At 53.6% G+C, this 16,112-nt stretch overlaps 5 protein-coding genes across 5 annotated transcripts; 2 read left to right on the top strand and 3 right to left on the bottom strand.

The window, feature by feature from the left end:
* Positions 1-443: 443 nt before the first annotated feature.
* On the bottom strand, positions 444-1,977 carry CKM354_001042600 (uncharacterized protein; the record flags this gene model as incomplete). The annotated part of the gene is made up of 4 exons (XM_044805883.1): positions 444-1,101; positions 1,156-1,245; positions 1,324-1,685; positions 1,735-1,977. The coding sequence occupies 4 exons, from the start codon at positions 1,975-1,977 to the stop codon at positions 444-446; spliced, it is 1,353 nt and encodes a 450-aa protein (XP_044661818.1).
* Positions 1,978-5,264: 3,287 nt separating this feature from the next.
* CKM354_001042500 (uncharacterized protein) lies at positions 5,265-7,554 on the top strand (the record flags this gene model as incomplete). The annotated part of the gene is made up of 2 exons (XM_044805882.1): positions 5,265-5,734; positions 5,796-7,554. 2 exons carry the CDS (start codon positions 5,265-5,267, stop codon positions 7,552-7,554), a joined length of 2,229 nt encoding a protein of 742 aa, XP_044661817.1.
* A 583-nt stretch (positions 7,555-8,137) lies between these two features.
* Positions 8,138-9,571, bottom strand: CKM354_001042400 (uncharacterized protein; the record flags this gene model as incomplete). Its single annotated transcript, XM_044805881.1, has 1 exon — positions 8,138-9,571. The coding sequence occupies one exon, from the start codon at positions 9,569-9,571 to the stop codon at positions 8,138-8,140; it is 1,434 nt and encodes a 477-aa protein (XP_044661816.1).
* Positions 9,572-10,476: 905 nt separating this feature from the next.
* Positions 10,477-12,987, top strand: CKM354_001042300 (uncharacterized protein; the record flags this gene model as incomplete). Its single annotated transcript, XM_044805880.1, has 1 exon — positions 10,477-12,987. The coding sequence occupies one exon, from the start codon at positions 10,477-10,479 to the stop codon at positions 12,985-12,987; it is 2,511 nt and encodes an 836-aa protein (XP_044661815.1).
* A 382-nt stretch (positions 12,988-13,369) lies between these two features.
* On the bottom strand, positions 13,370-14,737 carry CKM354_001042200 (uncharacterized protein; the record flags this gene model as incomplete). Its single annotated transcript, XM_044805879.1, has 1 exon — positions 13,370-14,737. One exon carries the CDS (start codon positions 14,735-14,737, stop codon positions 13,370-13,372), a length of 1,368 nt encoding a protein of 455 aa, XP_044661814.1.
* Positions 14,738-16,112: the final 1,375 nt, after the last annotated feature.

Here is a 16,112-nt window from a genome sequence, read left to right as displayed (position 1 = left end):
TGGACGAGGGCGAAATTTTTAAAGTGACGTGGCTGCAGATGGCGGGCCAATTCTCGATATGCAGCCCAACGCCAAGTGCATGTATCCGAGCGTCGCAGACCAACAGGTCAATGCCTGCATGCGTGATTTAAATATCAGACGACGTTGCACAAATGCCTGTTCCTACTCAGTTCCGAATGCTGCTCACTCGGCAACGGCTTGATACCCAAGCTCGTTGAGCGTATCCTATCTGTTGCCCAATTTTGTCGTTAGGTGAAGCACATACCGAAGATTGAAGGCCTTCATGTATGGGACTACCGCCATTGTTGCATAGCACCGGCCTTCGCAGGTTGATCACGCAAGCCATTGAGCAGCTCATAGGGAAACAACGACATTGAGCCCAATGTGTACCTCGTCGATTACATTTGTACATACGGAGAACAGATGCCAGCTCTGTTCAACTCTCAATGTCCTCTACCAGGAGGATTTCCAGTATTAGATGATGATGGTACAGTTGGTGGTGGGCCCATGCTGCCGGGCGCAGAAGACGCAAACCCACCATACAGAATTGGTCCCAAGAGCACAGCCAGCTCTTGAATATCGGCCACCATTTCCGCCGGTCGCTCCCAGGCAGGGAATCGCACGCTACCAGAGCGGCTGCGAAACAGGAGGACCCGATGATATGATTCTGCCCATCGTGCGCTGGAATGCGGTTGCTCATGGCTCCCAAAGTGCGAGATCGCCAAAGGGACCTGGGTGTAAGAGCGCCAGAGTTTGGGCAGCACGGGTGCAGAGTTCATGAGCCACCTGAGGGCAACCTCTGGGCCGGGTAACCAGTACAGCATACACCAATCAATTAGTGCTGTAGGTGTCCATGCATTTTGCGAGCCTGGAGTATTGCTGAAGGACGAGGTGGAGGCGTCGGAGGATGTGGGTTGTATGGCATCCATAGTATACGCTAGCAACCCCGTGGGCGAGTCACACAGCGCGTATGCGACGGTCTGTGGACGCTCTGGTATGATCGAAGGCGATCCGGGTGTCAGTGGAGGTGTGATGCCATGAGGCGATTGGGAAGGCGAAGCTGGCATCGACGTGGGCTGGTGCGAATAGCCGTAGCTCGTTCTATATGAAAATGTGTCAGTCTTTGTGTACGGAGCTCGTGAGCGCACAACTGACCTGGGATCCGGCAGATCAGGGTTCGAAGTATGAACCGCGATGCAGCTCTCGCTGTGCACTAGTGCCAGCAAACGACAGATATTGAACCCCCTAATTGCGCGTCAGTTCACATGAGCTCGATGAGGAGGTTGCACAGGCTGGCAGACCTTGTGCATATCTGAGACGTACCATCCGCTCCCAGTCGCGATGTATGTTGAATAGCCCAGCGATTTCATCAAGGCATCGAAGAGCTCTGCGGTAGACGAGACGTTGTTTCCTTCTTCAGCAACCACATCGCTGAATCCGTGGCCTGGGATGCTTGGTGCTATAACATGGAAAGAAGGTGTATTCTCGGTTCCTCGGGGCGGTGTTTTGACAGGGTCCGTGAGGCCATCAATCATGTGGTATATGCCAATGAAGCTCTCAGGCAGCCCGCCGTGTATGAAGATGAGAGGTATAGCGTTCGGAGACGTTGAACGCTTGTGTACGTAGTGCAGCCGAGTGCCCTGTACGACCATACGATACTGTGGAAGCGTATCGTTGTAATGTGCCTATCAAAAGTTAGCTTAGAATAATTTGAGAGTGCCCCATTAATGTTACCTCCTGAGCTCTCCAGTTATACCTTTCCACCCAGTGATCCACAAGCGGCTCCAAATCAGATTTGGCGACACCGAAACTCCATCTCGTAGGCTGGCGACTGCGTTGCTCCCGCGGCAGTCGTGTGAGTTCCAGCTTTCGTCGGGTCAAGTCGAGGTACTTCTGGGAGACATGCATGCGATAGGGAAGCACGACGTTTGTGATAGTCGATGGTGACCTTCCGCTTGACGATGCGTTCGACGCCATTCGATCTGGGACCACTAAGCATCACATAAATCGATCCAGCCCCAGGCGTGCGTTACGTTTGAACAACAGTGTCGTCCTCGTATTCTGCTCGTGTCTTTGATAGAAGTCGGCATCAAGTGTTGATGCGCATTGCTGGAATTCCTCAAACGTATTTCCTCACGAAGAGGGTCGGCGAAGTTGCACTACCGTTAGCAAGGATCCACCACAGAGGCTGCAACCGGACAGCTAACTGCATGATGGACATCGGTGCTGCCTCATGTTGTATGGACGTAAGGCATGAACCCTTGAGTGTCTTCCATGACATGCAGTCGTGTAAGGTCAAGGGACCGAGATGAATTGGGAATCCTCCGCGATGGCAAGACTCAATGAATACTATCGGAGCGCCCGGCCATGCAGGTTTCCGTGCACTATGGGATGGACTTCTCATGATTGCGTTGCGAAAGTCGCATGCGGTACCCTAGGAACGCTGTACTATTGGTCGGATGTCGCAATTCGGACAAAGTTCCCTGCATATGTGATCAACTGCTATATGCTTTCGCGCCACAAACGTTTCGTGCTTCTAGAGTCGTGGCTGTGCTTTTAGTGGGTTGAGAGCGCCAGAAGTTGGCAAACGAGCCTTTCAGCTGGGTCGGCACCTGTCGTTCGTGCCTGACTAGCTGATGGTCTCTCGGCAAACAGCGTCGTCCCGCCCCCAAGGCGCGCGGACTCTGCACGGAGGGTGGTGGCGAGTTCGGAGCTTCTTAGCGATGTCGTCCTATTCTACACCATGCGCTGCTGGTGTACCAGACGATCTTCTTGCCGCGGGCCGCGTGGCCGACGGCCTCCTGCGGGAATCTGACGCCCTGCGTTCCCATCTGCTGATGAGTGCGCCAGTAATAGGCAGAGTCGTGAGAGCAGGAGAGAGCGTAGGGAGCATCTTATGCAGCTCGCTTCTGCGGCGTGCATGCTTGCAACTTAAAGGCATCAATGCGGATCCAATCAACTTTTGAACCCACTGAGTCTCGGGTCAATGGCTGGACGGAGCCTGTCCAAGTGGCAAATGGAGTCAAAATGGTCTGAGGCTGACATTTGGAATGGTGAGCATAGAGGAAGGAAGGTGGAAGGGACAAGGATGAGAAGGTCGTCGGCTCGCACCGCCACGCACAGCACAGCCACAATGTCAGCGCGACTGCATCGCACTGCACCTGCTCTTTACTAACCAATTTCATCACACAACTCCTATCAACCTTCATGGCAGATGTCGGTATCAGACTCGGCCTTACCACTGAAAATCCACAGTGTACAATCAAAGCACTACATGCTGTGCATGCCTTCAGTCTCGGAGTTAGAATTCCTGCTGATCATGACGCCCTCGCTGCGAGACTCTGCGAGACTCTGAGGCAGAGCGGCTCTCACCTGGCGCAAAAGCTTACGCTCATAACAAATCACAGCAGAGTGTTCGTTGACTGCGCATGTACTTCAATATCCGCATACGCTTCAATATGCAGATGTCGGCCGAACAGTTTGGAATAGGGCTGATCGTGCTTGAACGCTCATGACGCCTTCACTTAAGTCAAGTTGACACTTCTGTCCTGGTGAAGCCGATGCCGCTGCCCAGGACCGTGTCGTCGCGGAGTGCTCGAACATCTTAATGAGGAGAAGCTTGGTAGATGCCGTCGGATTGGAATGTGCACTAGTGCAGAACGCAGTCAGCTCCAGGAAAGTACATTCATACATTGCGTCACATATTTGCTTGGACCTGTGTTATCACCCTTCAACTGGAGAAGGTGAGCTGGTGCTTCTATGCACTCATCAATGTGGAGCGAGGCTGCTCTTAGACATCAAAGCGGAGCGTTTGGCTTGCACCGTACAACTCTGTATTGTAAGGCGACCTACTACGCGCTACTGTCATCTATGCCCTTAGTCGGGCAGGTGACAGTCATAGATATTCGACTCGGAAAGAAACGTGGCCGTGCCTCTTGCACTGCACGCCACAAGTGTACATGAACCTGAGAGCGACTTCTTGAGTATGTCCTGAAGAATCGGTGAAAGTCTCCTTGGTGAATTGGCGACAGGGCAAACCTGGCAGCGCTCCCGACATAGTCATAATCTGCACGTCAACTTGACGTGCGAGCTGATCATCAAGTAATTTGACTGTGTTTGAGGGCAGGTCACCGCACTCCTTTCGGTGGCCGGAAAGTGATCATTGAGGAGTATCTCAGCTCATGTTCACGTGCAGAATTTGTGCGCCGCGGCAGCTCTTTTTCAAGAATCGGCGATCGCTTCGTGGTTGATTATCGGATCATTAATCTGCGGATGCCACGGTTGAAGTTGCGAGAGATGTTTCCCCCAGCGGTCATCAGTCTACAGTAGGGCTACTGTGTTACCCTTGGCACTCATGGTAGCTCTCATAGATCATCGCAGCAACCTCTCTCACTGTTGGCAGTCCCGATGGAAGAGCTGTATGGAGTACTAACTTCGGGTACTGAGACGGAACTCTTTACGCCGGGGCCGGTCGAGGTTTGCTTAGTTGTCAATCTCGCGTTGCAGTCCTTGTCCAGGCCTAGAAGGCGTCTCGAATAGCAGTGCAACAATTGGGACTGGCCGCGGAATCTGGCTCCTACCCATGTCAGGTCTTTGCACAAGGTGAGCGTAGGAATCGATGAAAGCATGTGAGATCTCATGGGAAAAGTGGGGCGCCTTGGCACTGACTGGCGATGCGTTGCGATGACTTCGATCAGCGGTGATGTCGGTGCGTGCCCTCTACAACCACATCTATACAGCCCGCCAGCACACTTCAGTCGCGTCGTACACGAATGCCCCCTCCGCGCCTCTCCCGCACTCCGCCCCTCCCTCGAGACTTTTGCCCGCAGCTGCGGCACATGCGACGCAAGCAACCTCGAGCCACCACCAAGCCGACCGCGACGACGAATCCTGTGTCTAAGACTCGCGCATACAACGAAGCCTTGCGCTGAAAGAGCGAACAAGACAAGCTCTCACATATTTGCTTGACGAGTTGTCTCTGAAACCTTTGTGTACACCACAATGCCAGAGTAGGAGGGCGTCGCTGGTTGTTTCTACGCCGAACAGGCCAAATAAGACACGAATCTATACAAGACGAGACGTTACCCTCATACTCTGTCTCGTAGCCTGTAGACTCTCCTTCCACCGCCTACTTCGTTTCTGTCGCGGGTCCGCCGAACTGGCTACAACGCTCATCACGGATCGCGCACCGACCACTTCGAACCAGCGCAAGAGCGTAAGTTCAGCGGATAACAGCGTCAGTCGACGCTCCTTCCTGGACCACGATGCAACAGGCCGTGGGGACGCGCAAACGGCCAGCACCTGGCGCCTCGCCATTGGTGCAGCAGCCCATGACGCCGCAGTCTGCCTTCTACCAGCCGATGCCCGACAATGCCGCTGATTTCAACAACAATTTCGACTTCGCAAACGGGTTTGGGAATGATCAGACATTCTCAACCCCAACCTTTGATGATAGCAATCAGTTCGCTTTCAACAACGCACAGCCGCAAGCATACAGCGCCAGCCTCGCGCCAGGACAGTCCACAGATTTGGTGAGGCGGGGCAGGAATCAACAGCTGGCGGCCCCAAACGGAACTGTGCAACAAGAAGCGTGGAACGGGAGTAGCTACGGCAACATGACGAGCAACGGGCAAGAAGAGAGTGAGTCGGATCTGGAGGCCAAGGTTGCGCTGGCGAAGCGGGAAGCATCAGGAAAGAGGAAACAGATTCCGCCGTTTGTGATGAAATTGAGCAGGTGAGTACATGGCGTTCCTGGAAGGCCACCACTCGAGCGCAGACGCTGATACATCATACAGTTTCCTGAATAAGGAAGACAATGCCGACAAGATCAAGTGGTCGGAAGATGGGCGCTCTTTCATCGTGCTCGACGAGGATGAGTTCGCTCGAACACTCATTCCGGAACTCTTCAAGCACAACAACTACGCCTCATTCGTGCGGCAACTCAACATGTATGGCTTTCACAAGAAAGTCGATATCGCCGACGGCTCGCTACGACAATCCGAGTCAGCACGGAAGGGCCAAAAGCCACCGAGCATGTACTCGCATCCCTATTTCCGACGCAATCGGCCTGACCTCTTGTGGCTCATCCAGAAGCCTACTGGCAAATCGGGCGCTAAGCGGAAGCGCGATGGCACAGTCAAAGGTGAAGGCTTCGACAGCGACGATGAGCGGCAATACTCGCCAGGACCTGAAGGGAAACCCAGTGGAGAAGTCGGAAATGTTGGCGCTAACGGTCTGGCACAGATGCCGCGGACTGAAATGGCCGCTGTACGCCAAGAGCTAAAGAAGCTTCAGCAACAGCAGGGCATGATCTCGCGCATGATCAATCAACTGAAGGAGCAGAACGAGCACTTCTACCGCCAAGCCACTGCCTTCCAACAACTGCACGATCGGCATGAGAACTCCATCAACGCCATCTTGACCTTCCTAGCCACATTTTACAACAGAAGCCTCGAAGGGCATTCCGGGCCTGGTGTCGTGAACATGTTCGGCAACCAGACACAGAACAGCCAGCAGCAACATGGCAGTGTTGTTGAGGAGTACCATGACAGCACGACTGATGCAAGCAACCAGGTGCAGCGCTACACCAAAAAGCCACAACTGCTACTAGGTGCACCTCACGCCAAAGACTCCACCAGTGGCACAGTCACACCCAACTCTAGGCAATCCGTCAGTCCGCCAGAGGGTAATTCGCCACCACTCAAACATGATAGCTCAGCCGCATTACGACCTGGAAGCACAGATCCTGTCAACGGAAGAGGCACCTCAGCGACCAGCCCTGTAATCAAAGAGGATGCTGAGACCCCAACCTACCTCAACTCAGTACCTGATAACAATCAAGTCATGAGCTACATCAACAATGCCAATGCGACCAGTGCATCAACAGAGAACACGCCTGCATTCGACATATCCGCCTTGGGAGACTACTCAAACGCGGTTGGTGGACTGACACCGCAACAGAGAAGTACTATGCTTGCGATGATCAATCAACATGGCGGTGCTTCATCGAACGAGAACAATGCTCTTGTTGCGCCGAATGCGCCTTCAGTACAGCAGCACATGGAGAACATCAAGCAAAACAAGGAGCAACTCGAAGCGCTGACTGCCATGCAAGCTTCTACCAATCAGTCTATCCAGAACATCCAAGAGAGGATAGGACAATTCTCACCTGGTGCACCTTTTAGTGGCGACGACGCAGGCGGCTCACTTCCGGATTTCATAATGGACGATTTGCTTCAAGGACCCGTCAACGACAGCGACTTCAACAACTTCGACAATAACTTCGATTTTCAAGCTGCAGCAGAGCAGACGAACCCAGACTGGAATGACGACTACTTTGGCGAAGCTGGCGACACCGGAGCAGACATGTTTCAAACCGATGGAACGAATGGCTTAGATCAGGATCATCTTGCGGTGTCTTCTGGAGGCACAGGAACAGTTGAGAGTTTGAGCAGTGAAGCGGCAAGTCCGTCGGCGGCTCAGAGCGTATCAGAGGATGTAGAGGGACACGAACTGGACACAAAAGCGTCGAACAAGAAGAGGCGCGTGAAATGATCAGACTTGCACATGTTGGACCGGCATTGTAGCTGACTTCTGGCTTAGGGAGGGCTGAATAGAGATGGCTCAGAGCTGTCTTTTCGCGTACTCCTGTTTTGCATAACTCACGACGTAACGAGTTTCTTTGCATCATGCTCAACTCACATCTGCACATGATCAACGAGTTGAAGCAGAAGCCGAAAGTGGCATAGATACCCATTGAGATAAAACCAGTCACTTGACATACACTTTCGCATTAAGCATCCATCATCTATTGAATAGACTATCATTGCTGACAGACTTTTCGAGCAGGATCAGTCGACTTCTCCGCCTTTCTCAGTGCGATCTCTTGGAGTCGACGATATCTCTGCATTGCATGTCAAGCGCAAGAGGCTACCGGCCCCGACACGAAGTGCGAGAACCCCCTGCGAGCCGAGCCGACAATACTCGACAGACGCAAGGACAACCCGGCGAATATCGTGTGGCAAAGGAAAGCAGCCCGTCGCCAGGATGGACGATTTTGGTGGTCTGGACCGATGAGGAAGGAGCAGAGCACAATCTTGCACTTCGCGCACTCCCAGAATTTGGAGTCAGAACCTCATCAACGACGTTCATCAAAGCGATCAGTGTCGTCCGGCTGGCTCATCAGAGCTTGCGCTGCGTCAAACTCTCGAGCGGCAGCCCAGTCAGCTTGCGTGCTCTCATCCTCCTCAGACACCATGCCGGCCACACTCGAAGCACGCGAGCGCGTGCCATCTGAATCCGAGGAGTCTTCAGGGTTCCAGTCTTGTTGCAAAGCCTGGTATGGCCTCTGGTGAGGATTTGAAGGTTCTGGTTGGCGCGAAGAAGGACTGGAAATATCCCCGACACTGTTTGTCTGTACCGGGCGGGTGGCGATCGATTCCTGCCTCCTGGCGAGCCTACGGGCGTGTTGAGACTGGTGCAGCTGAACCTGTTGATGGGGAGGCAGCACTATCGGGTTGCCGGACTCCCCTGCGCGTGCAAGTCCATCTTCACTAAGGCCGGGATAGACACCTGCAGGGGCTCGTGACTGTCTTGCCATCGAGTCCTGCTGAGCAGCTGCACCACGCACAGTAGTGCTCGGCGCAGGAATGTTCGTCGACTGCACTGCAGCTCTACCAGGCTGCACAGGAGGATTGCGACCCCAAGCTGCCTGACGTCGAGCAAGAACAAGCTGGTGGAGACGTGCCCTCGGAAGTCTCGCATTATTGTCTTGGCCGTTATCTCGAGGACGATGCACAGCGTTCTGACTAGACTCAGCTGCGACTGGATTTCGGACATTTGAGGAGAGATTTCGCCCAACCCTGGCCCTTGATCCCTCCTCATAGTAGAACTCAAGATGATTCTGCTGCTTGTGCTCGAGAACTGAAACGTGAACGCGCAGCTGCTCTCGCCGTGCTTCGAGATCACGAACTTCCTTCTCCAACTGGACTTTTCTAAACTCCTCGGACTCTGCTGCTGCTGTAAGCCAGCCTCGACATTTTTCTCTCGCCACCGCGAATATGGTCTTCAACCTCGCCAGGCTCTCCTTACACAGCTGAGGTGCAGTATTGATGTATCTTGACAATAATCTTCTGGCGGTCTTTACTATGAGCAGTCCAATGAGTATAGAGCAGAGCCGAAATGCGATCGCGCGGTGTTGCTTCCAGCCTGATAGACCGACTGTTGGGAGAATCGTATAGCCTCCTGAGCGCTGCCTCAACCATCTCGAGCTGCCATATTGCACGTGGAATCTCAAGAACACATGTGCGATGGTCGCGCTGGTTTGAAGCAATCTCCATGTGTGGCATCCATAGCGCTCAACCAAATCCCCATCAGTTGTCCTGCGCTCGCCGCGCGATGCACATATCAGACGACTGAGGACTCCATAGCCTTTGTGAGCAAATGCAATATATGCGATCTCTCTGGTAGACGACCAAAGAAGGCCTGGAGCGCGACGTGCAGTGAAGATCGGAAGCTCAAGCTGTTGCTCGAGCAGTTCAGACAGGGATGTCGGAGCGACCGTGTTAGACATGGCGGCGAGAGTCGGCGTTGGGGCAGGCGATGGAGTCGAAATATTGCGTAGACTACGAGCAGCCTTCTGCACGAAGCGCGCTTGGAAAAGGAAAGGTGGCTATCAGCATGCGAACTGCTCTCGAAAAGGCAAATGCCAGGCACAGCACGACTATTCGGGTCCGGATCGAGAAGCACAGGCTTTTGCAGGGTCAGAAGTGATCTTTGGCGATGTGGGCCGCAGAAGAGCTCGATCGGGTGTGCGGAGAGGCGTTGGTTAAAAAAATTCAGGAGGATTCTGGCTCACTGCTACCCAGCCGAAGTCTTCCAATTCGCCCGAGCACACATACTTTATTACCGTACGTTATACTCCGGTGCTCAAGCAAATGTAGCTGGCTGCCTGTGAGTCAAATGCGATGCCGAAGCAAGCCGGATCATGACTGGGTTGCTCCCGACGACTATTTGTCTAATATCTCCCGGCCGGCCTCTCCAATCTGCTACTACGAGCAGCCGCATTGGGTTGTCGCCCACGAAGGTATCGAACTCAACTCAGTAGCTCTGTGGAATTATGCTTGGGCCAACAACCATGTTGCTTTGAGCGTGTGGAGCAACGCCTTCTGTCATTCCCTTGGACCATGATCAACAGCTATTGGCGAACCGAGTCGAGGGCGAGATAGAGTGTACACCCACTGGAAGCAAAGAAAGATTGCTTATCCAATACCTGCGGACTGTCTAGTATAGCTGGCCCATTCCCAGCCTATAAATTTCCTCTCATTTTTCTCGTCCGGACAACAAGCGACTCTTCACAAATTCTTCAACTATACCATAAGCAGCATGAGGGCACCTGCAGTGCTCCGAGCTTACCTAGATAGGCTCGATTCCAAGCATACGCGGGTTCCTCGTGGCGGTCACACCTGGTCGAGAATCATGGCCGACGTAGAGAAAATGAAAGCCATGGTTGACGACGGTTCAGTGACTGTCGACATCAGCATGGACGAAGAAGCAGAAGAAGAATGCCTTAGCGACGAGTTGGGCACGATGATACCTTGCTCCTGGTTACCTATGGGCGAAGAAGAGCATGCTCCGCCGTCCGAGGCCGACTTGTCGCACACGATACCAGATACCGCCCCCATGGAAGCAGGATCTCACAAAGTACCCGGCCTACTATCAATGCCCATTGATGAAGTTAAGAAACTCAAGTTGACCGATTGTCTCACACGGGCGATAATTGAGGGTGTTGAAACCGAAATGCTGTTCGACAAGATGGCCGCGAGCGATCGTCTCAAGGATGAGAATGGTCGTGCCATGCCTCAGGGCGGTCGTGTGGCGGAAGGCGACAAGTCAGTACGCTACCGTTCCATTACCAATCGCGAATTGAAAGAACTTGCGCAGCTCGAAGCCGCCGCACGTCTAGGAACTGTACGACCAGAGAATCATGCTGCCAACCCGCCTGTGTTGTCCGATGACGAAAAGATGAGAACGCATATCATTGTCGGTCGAAAGTTTATAGGACATGCGCTGCCGAAAGTCGCCCCAAGTCTAGGAACTGTACGACCAAAGGATCATGCTACCGGCTCGCCTGTTCTGCTTGAGGACGAGAAGGAGGACGTCAAGTCTCGCGTGCCCATCTCTCAAGAGGGAGCAACCGTTGAAGAGAACCTGAGAAGCATTGATGAGATGCTCAAGGGATACACGGCCGAGTCGAAAGAACTCAAGTCCGCTCGCTATGTTGACATCGATATCGCAGCCGACGAGTTCGTTGCACTTTCCAGCAGGAGTGCACGACAAGACCGTGGTATGCCGTCCACACTCCAAGACGGCTCAATACTTTCATTAGCACATTCTACAGGCGCCGTGATTGCGCTAGTGTTCCTGGTCGCCCTGATGGTCTCGAGCTTCGTACGCGGCTCCCGGAACAAGTCTCGTCGCCGAGAAGAGGTTGAAACTACTTTCCGGCAACGCGTAGCAACGGCTCGGAATCTCCAACAGTGCCATGATGCGCTGGACGACCGGAACCTCGCACTGGAAGACCATAAAAAGCTCAAGCTGGAAAGAGATGAGAGGCGGGCCTCCCCTCCAGTCTATCTCCGTCTGGCTGGCTTCGCTCTCGTAATGGGCTCGTACTTCCTTGCGGAGAGAACAAGCGCGTACTTTGCCTCCCATGAAATTCTCTCCTGGCACTTGCTTCCAGCCGTGCTCGCCTTGTCCGTCCTTTCCGCCGTCTCGTTATTTCGATATCAAGCAGAGACAAACAATCCTGTTTACGAGGACACTCGGACCGACGGGAGAGTCACTACCACGTTCGCAAACCTCGCTTTTCCAATCAATGATGCTTTCACGGCAATGAAGGAAGAACTGCAGACGAAATTCTCGGAACTTCAGGAAGGAGTCAAGGCAACGCTTGCTCGGCTGGCGAACAAGCTGGAATCCTTCACAGTAAAGGACCTCCCCCTGCAATCCATCCTCACCCAGACCCCGGCATACATTCTCGTCTTCCAGACACTCTTCATCAACATCTCTCGGTCTATCTCACCAGCTCTGAATCCGGACAACCTCCCAGAAGCAGAGCAAGACCACAGGTTGATGATCATGACCTGTGCCACATTCGTTCTGACGCTAGCAGGGCCGGCTATGCTACTCTGTGAGAGGCCCCTGTGGAACTGGTCCGTGAACTTGAGCAGAGACTCCAGAGACAATGTCCAAGGACTGATCAAGCCACTCATCAACACTTCCCTCTACAATCTCTCCATCATCTGGCGCCTCCTAGCCCTCGACCTCACAATCTCCTACTTCGCGTGCACCCCACCCATCGTCGGCACAATCCTAGGCGATTGCTACACGTCCTTCTTCTCATCATGGGAACCACTTTTCGAGGTCTTTGGAATAACATCCGGTTTCTACTTTGTGTTTGTCATGGGCAGAATCGTACTCGACATTTGCGGAGTGGTTGAGGAGCCATTGGATGTCACGTCACACGAGTCGTACGAAAGTAAGAAGCCAATGACCGCGTACCAACGCGAATTTTGGAGGAAGTACGTAGAGGAAAATGTCGGTGCGCCAATGAATGAGTCGTCAGATGATTCGGGCGAAAGTAAGAAGCTAATGAGCGCGTTACAACGCGAAGTGTGGAGGAAGCACGTAGAGGAGTCGGTCGATGAATTACGAAAAGCCTCTCTAGAAGAAGAAGAGAGAGAAGAAGAAGAGCGGAAAGTCCAGCTCGAGGAGGCGGCTAAACGAGCACTAGCGGCTGCTGTTCAGGTTTCGGAGGCAGGCGAGGAGGGAGATGAAGGCTCGGAAGCAGATGTTGAGGACGACGGGGACGATGAGGACAACGAGTGGTCAGAAGTCCAAAAGCTCGAAACTGAGGCGGAAGTCGCGGAATGGGAGCTCGTGCCACGGACTGTATCCTGGCACAAGAGTACGAGGTCAGACTCGTAAAGACTGATTTGCAAGTCTATGCTTCTTGGCCAACGCGAAATGAGTGTGCGTGCCGTCAAAAAGGAGACTGAGTGATAAGACTCATTGGAAAATGAATTCTATTCGTGTGCGAGATAGCTAATGACGCGCATAATGCGAAGTAGTTCAAACCCATATGATGAGCCAGCGCATTAGATTCCTGCGATGCAATGCAATGCATTTATACATTGGTTTTAAACCCTGCTTAACACAAATGTTTTTTTCAGATTCCGAGATATAGGGAAGAGATTGGGTTCGATATCTTCCGGTTGGCTTTTATTTTTGGTCGTCCAGTAGCCGAGCGCTGCAACGAAGAGCCCAGCTCTCCGCAAAGCATAACCCACGATAGCTCCTTGACAGGACTTTACTTTGTTTCTCGGAGAGTTTCAACAAATTCGAGGACTCCGTCGTAGCCTTGCTGCAAGTTCATGACTTGCGATTTGAGGTCGGAGTTCTCGTTTCGGAGTTTCTCGACTGTGGCCCACGCGACGCCTTCATTTCTCGAGAAAGCCGTAGATTGTTGTGATAGAACGCTGCCTCGAGCGGGTATATATCGCGGATCGATTCGATGATCCAGTGTCGGAGGTCTTGATGCATACTGCGATGCAGGCGTCTCAACGCCACTGCTGAATAGCGAAGCTGTGTCTGCATCAGACTCGAATCCTGAATCGGAAGCGCTTCCTCGTGAGCTGCGCTTGATCGTCCTATTCGGGTCTTCATCCTCCTCCGGAATCTCTGTCTCGCGGCGCACAATGCGAATCGACTTCGCGCGTTCTTCTTGCAATTGTTGCACCTTCATTTTCTCCTCGGAGAACTTGAGGATAAGTTCTTCGTTGACGTCGCGTTGCTCTTTCGCAATGCGCGCCGTATCCTCAAGCTGCATTTTCAAATGCGCCGAGCGTGTTTGTGCCTCTTCAACCTCCTCTTTCTGCGCATCGATTTCTGGTTGTATGCTCGCCAAGTATTCCACCTTCTCTTTATATGCGATCTGCATTCGCTGGATCAAGTTTGTCGCGTTGAGGAGTAGATCGTTGAACGCCTGAGGGGACAGTGGATCCGCGGGTCCATGGGGAAATAATGCCGTGCTGATGTTGATGTTGAGCATTTCATCCTCAACCTTCACTGGCTGCGGCGCCGGAGTGCTCGCTTTGCGGCCAAACCATGACACTTTCCGTGAGCTGTTTGATGCAGAGTTCGCAGAATTTGCAGTAGCTGTCGTGGCTGTCGTCGCGCTCGTTTGCTGTTGCCGTAATCGTGGTCGACCAGGTCGCTCAGTAAACCCAGGTTGGTATTCCATGACGAACTCTGTGTCTTCTTTCTCCTTGATGGGCGAGGTTGGCACGCCCAGCCGAACGCGACCAGACTCGCCAGAGAAGAGGTTGTCGACGAACTTGTTCTTGTTGGGCGAAGGGGATCGTTCCGGCGTGGTTTGGTTGTATGCGGCGGCCCAGGACTTTGCTCTGGAATGTAACACGCTTCCAGATCGCGACAACGCGGCAGCAGCAGGCTGCGCACTTGACAAGGACGAGAGCAGGCGTGATTTGAGACCCTCACGTGCCGGCTGGGGCTGTTTGTTGGGATCCTGGGGTAGATGCACTTCTTCGAAGCGGTTGTTCTCTATGCGCAATGTTGGGGTCAAATCGATAGCTCCCGCGCCTTGGTACGCAGTTGGGGATTCGGATGTGTTCTCGTGAAAGGGGTCGATCTGGTGGTGATAGCGTGGCGTACCCATGGCGGTGTGTACACCAGGTGGTCCTAGAGCTTGCAAGGATTGTTTCCTCAAGTGGGCTGTCGCGTGCGAAAGTGTCGAGGGTGTTTCACAAGGACAAGGCGGAATCCAGTCGTCGCGCAATCCGGTCCACAGCGTGCCCACTCTCACTTCAAAACTCCCGTCGGGAAGTCGAAGCAGTTTTGTAGGCGAAGCTGTGTCGGGCCAAGGATGAATCGGTGATGGGGCAGGTCCTGACTCGCTTCTCTGATTGCGTCAAGAGCTTCTTATCTGCAACGCCGTGCTGGGGAGATTCAGAAGACGTCGCATCCAACGCCGCGCAGTGTCCGTGAGGCGGAGGGAGTGTTTTATGGGACCGAAGCTGGTCGTTGCTTGCGACCCGACGGCCAGAAGCTCTCTCCTTTGCCTGTCGATCCAGCAGAGGCCCGCCTATCAGCGTTTTGGCACGAGGTCGACGTGGGACGGCCCGTCGGAGAGTTTGCGTGTGTGTGCGTGTGTGCCTGAACGAGTGTGGGTACTGGTTGTTGCGAACGATTGTCTCTCTGCATAAAGCGACGGGGTGTGTTGCTACACAGCAGGGCGGTGTAACGAGGAGTCGAAGAATGGAAGAAAGGTGGAATGCCGCCGCTGGCAATATTCGTGATAGCGCTGTCTCACGTCCATCAGAAGGTCGGAAGCGGCTGGGGATGGACCCTCGACGCCGCAAGGCTGGAGCGTGGCTGGGAGCGCTCTTGACGCAAACCGACAGCTTGTGCCTAGCCTTCCCTTGCCTTCTCCACGCACCCAGCGTACCAACTTTCCTGTTTCTTGGAAGCTGTCGCCGTTGTCCTGTGATTGCCATGTGTTCATCATGATGGTATCTGGCCTTGCGATTTGCGGAGCTTTCGAACTCAGCCCGGTCTCACTACGTCCATCTCGGCGTACAGCCTCACTCATTCTCGTGAGCAGTACTGCCAATACCCAGAACGTGGTCCGCAGAAGCCAAACTCACCCTCCCGCCATCATGACCGGGATGGACCTCGATTCTCGCCGGCTGCCACCCGCCTCGCGACCGCACCGCGTAGCGAAAGATGGCAGCATGCCAGCCAGATTGATGAGGCGGTGGACATATCCAGAGTCTCTGGTCTAGAGGTGGCAGTACACCGATGGTCATGCGGCGATGACTGGGGATGGAGCAAGAAATGCGTGCTCGGGCTGCGCGCATCACCTTGAGGCAACAGGCAGACAACAGACGGCAATGCCGAACGTTGCGAAAGAGGGATAAGTTCCCTCATGCGCTGTTCGCTGAGAGATTATGTCGGCGGCTTAATGGGACCGCTTCACTCATGCACTTTCGTCCTTGTCAGGCGGCACTGCGCTCGTGCGTAAACTGTAGCAA

This window comes from Cercospora kikuchii (assembly GCF_019650295.1).
Source record: "Cercospora kikuchii DNA, contig_00007, whole genome shotgun sequence".
Lineage (NCBI taxonomy): Eukaryota > Fungi > Ascomycota > Dothideomycetes > Mycosphaerellales > Mycosphaerellaceae > Cercospora > Cercospora kikuchii.
Note: the sequence above shows the minus strand (reverse complement) of the source record. Positions and strands in the feature narration are given on the sequence as shown.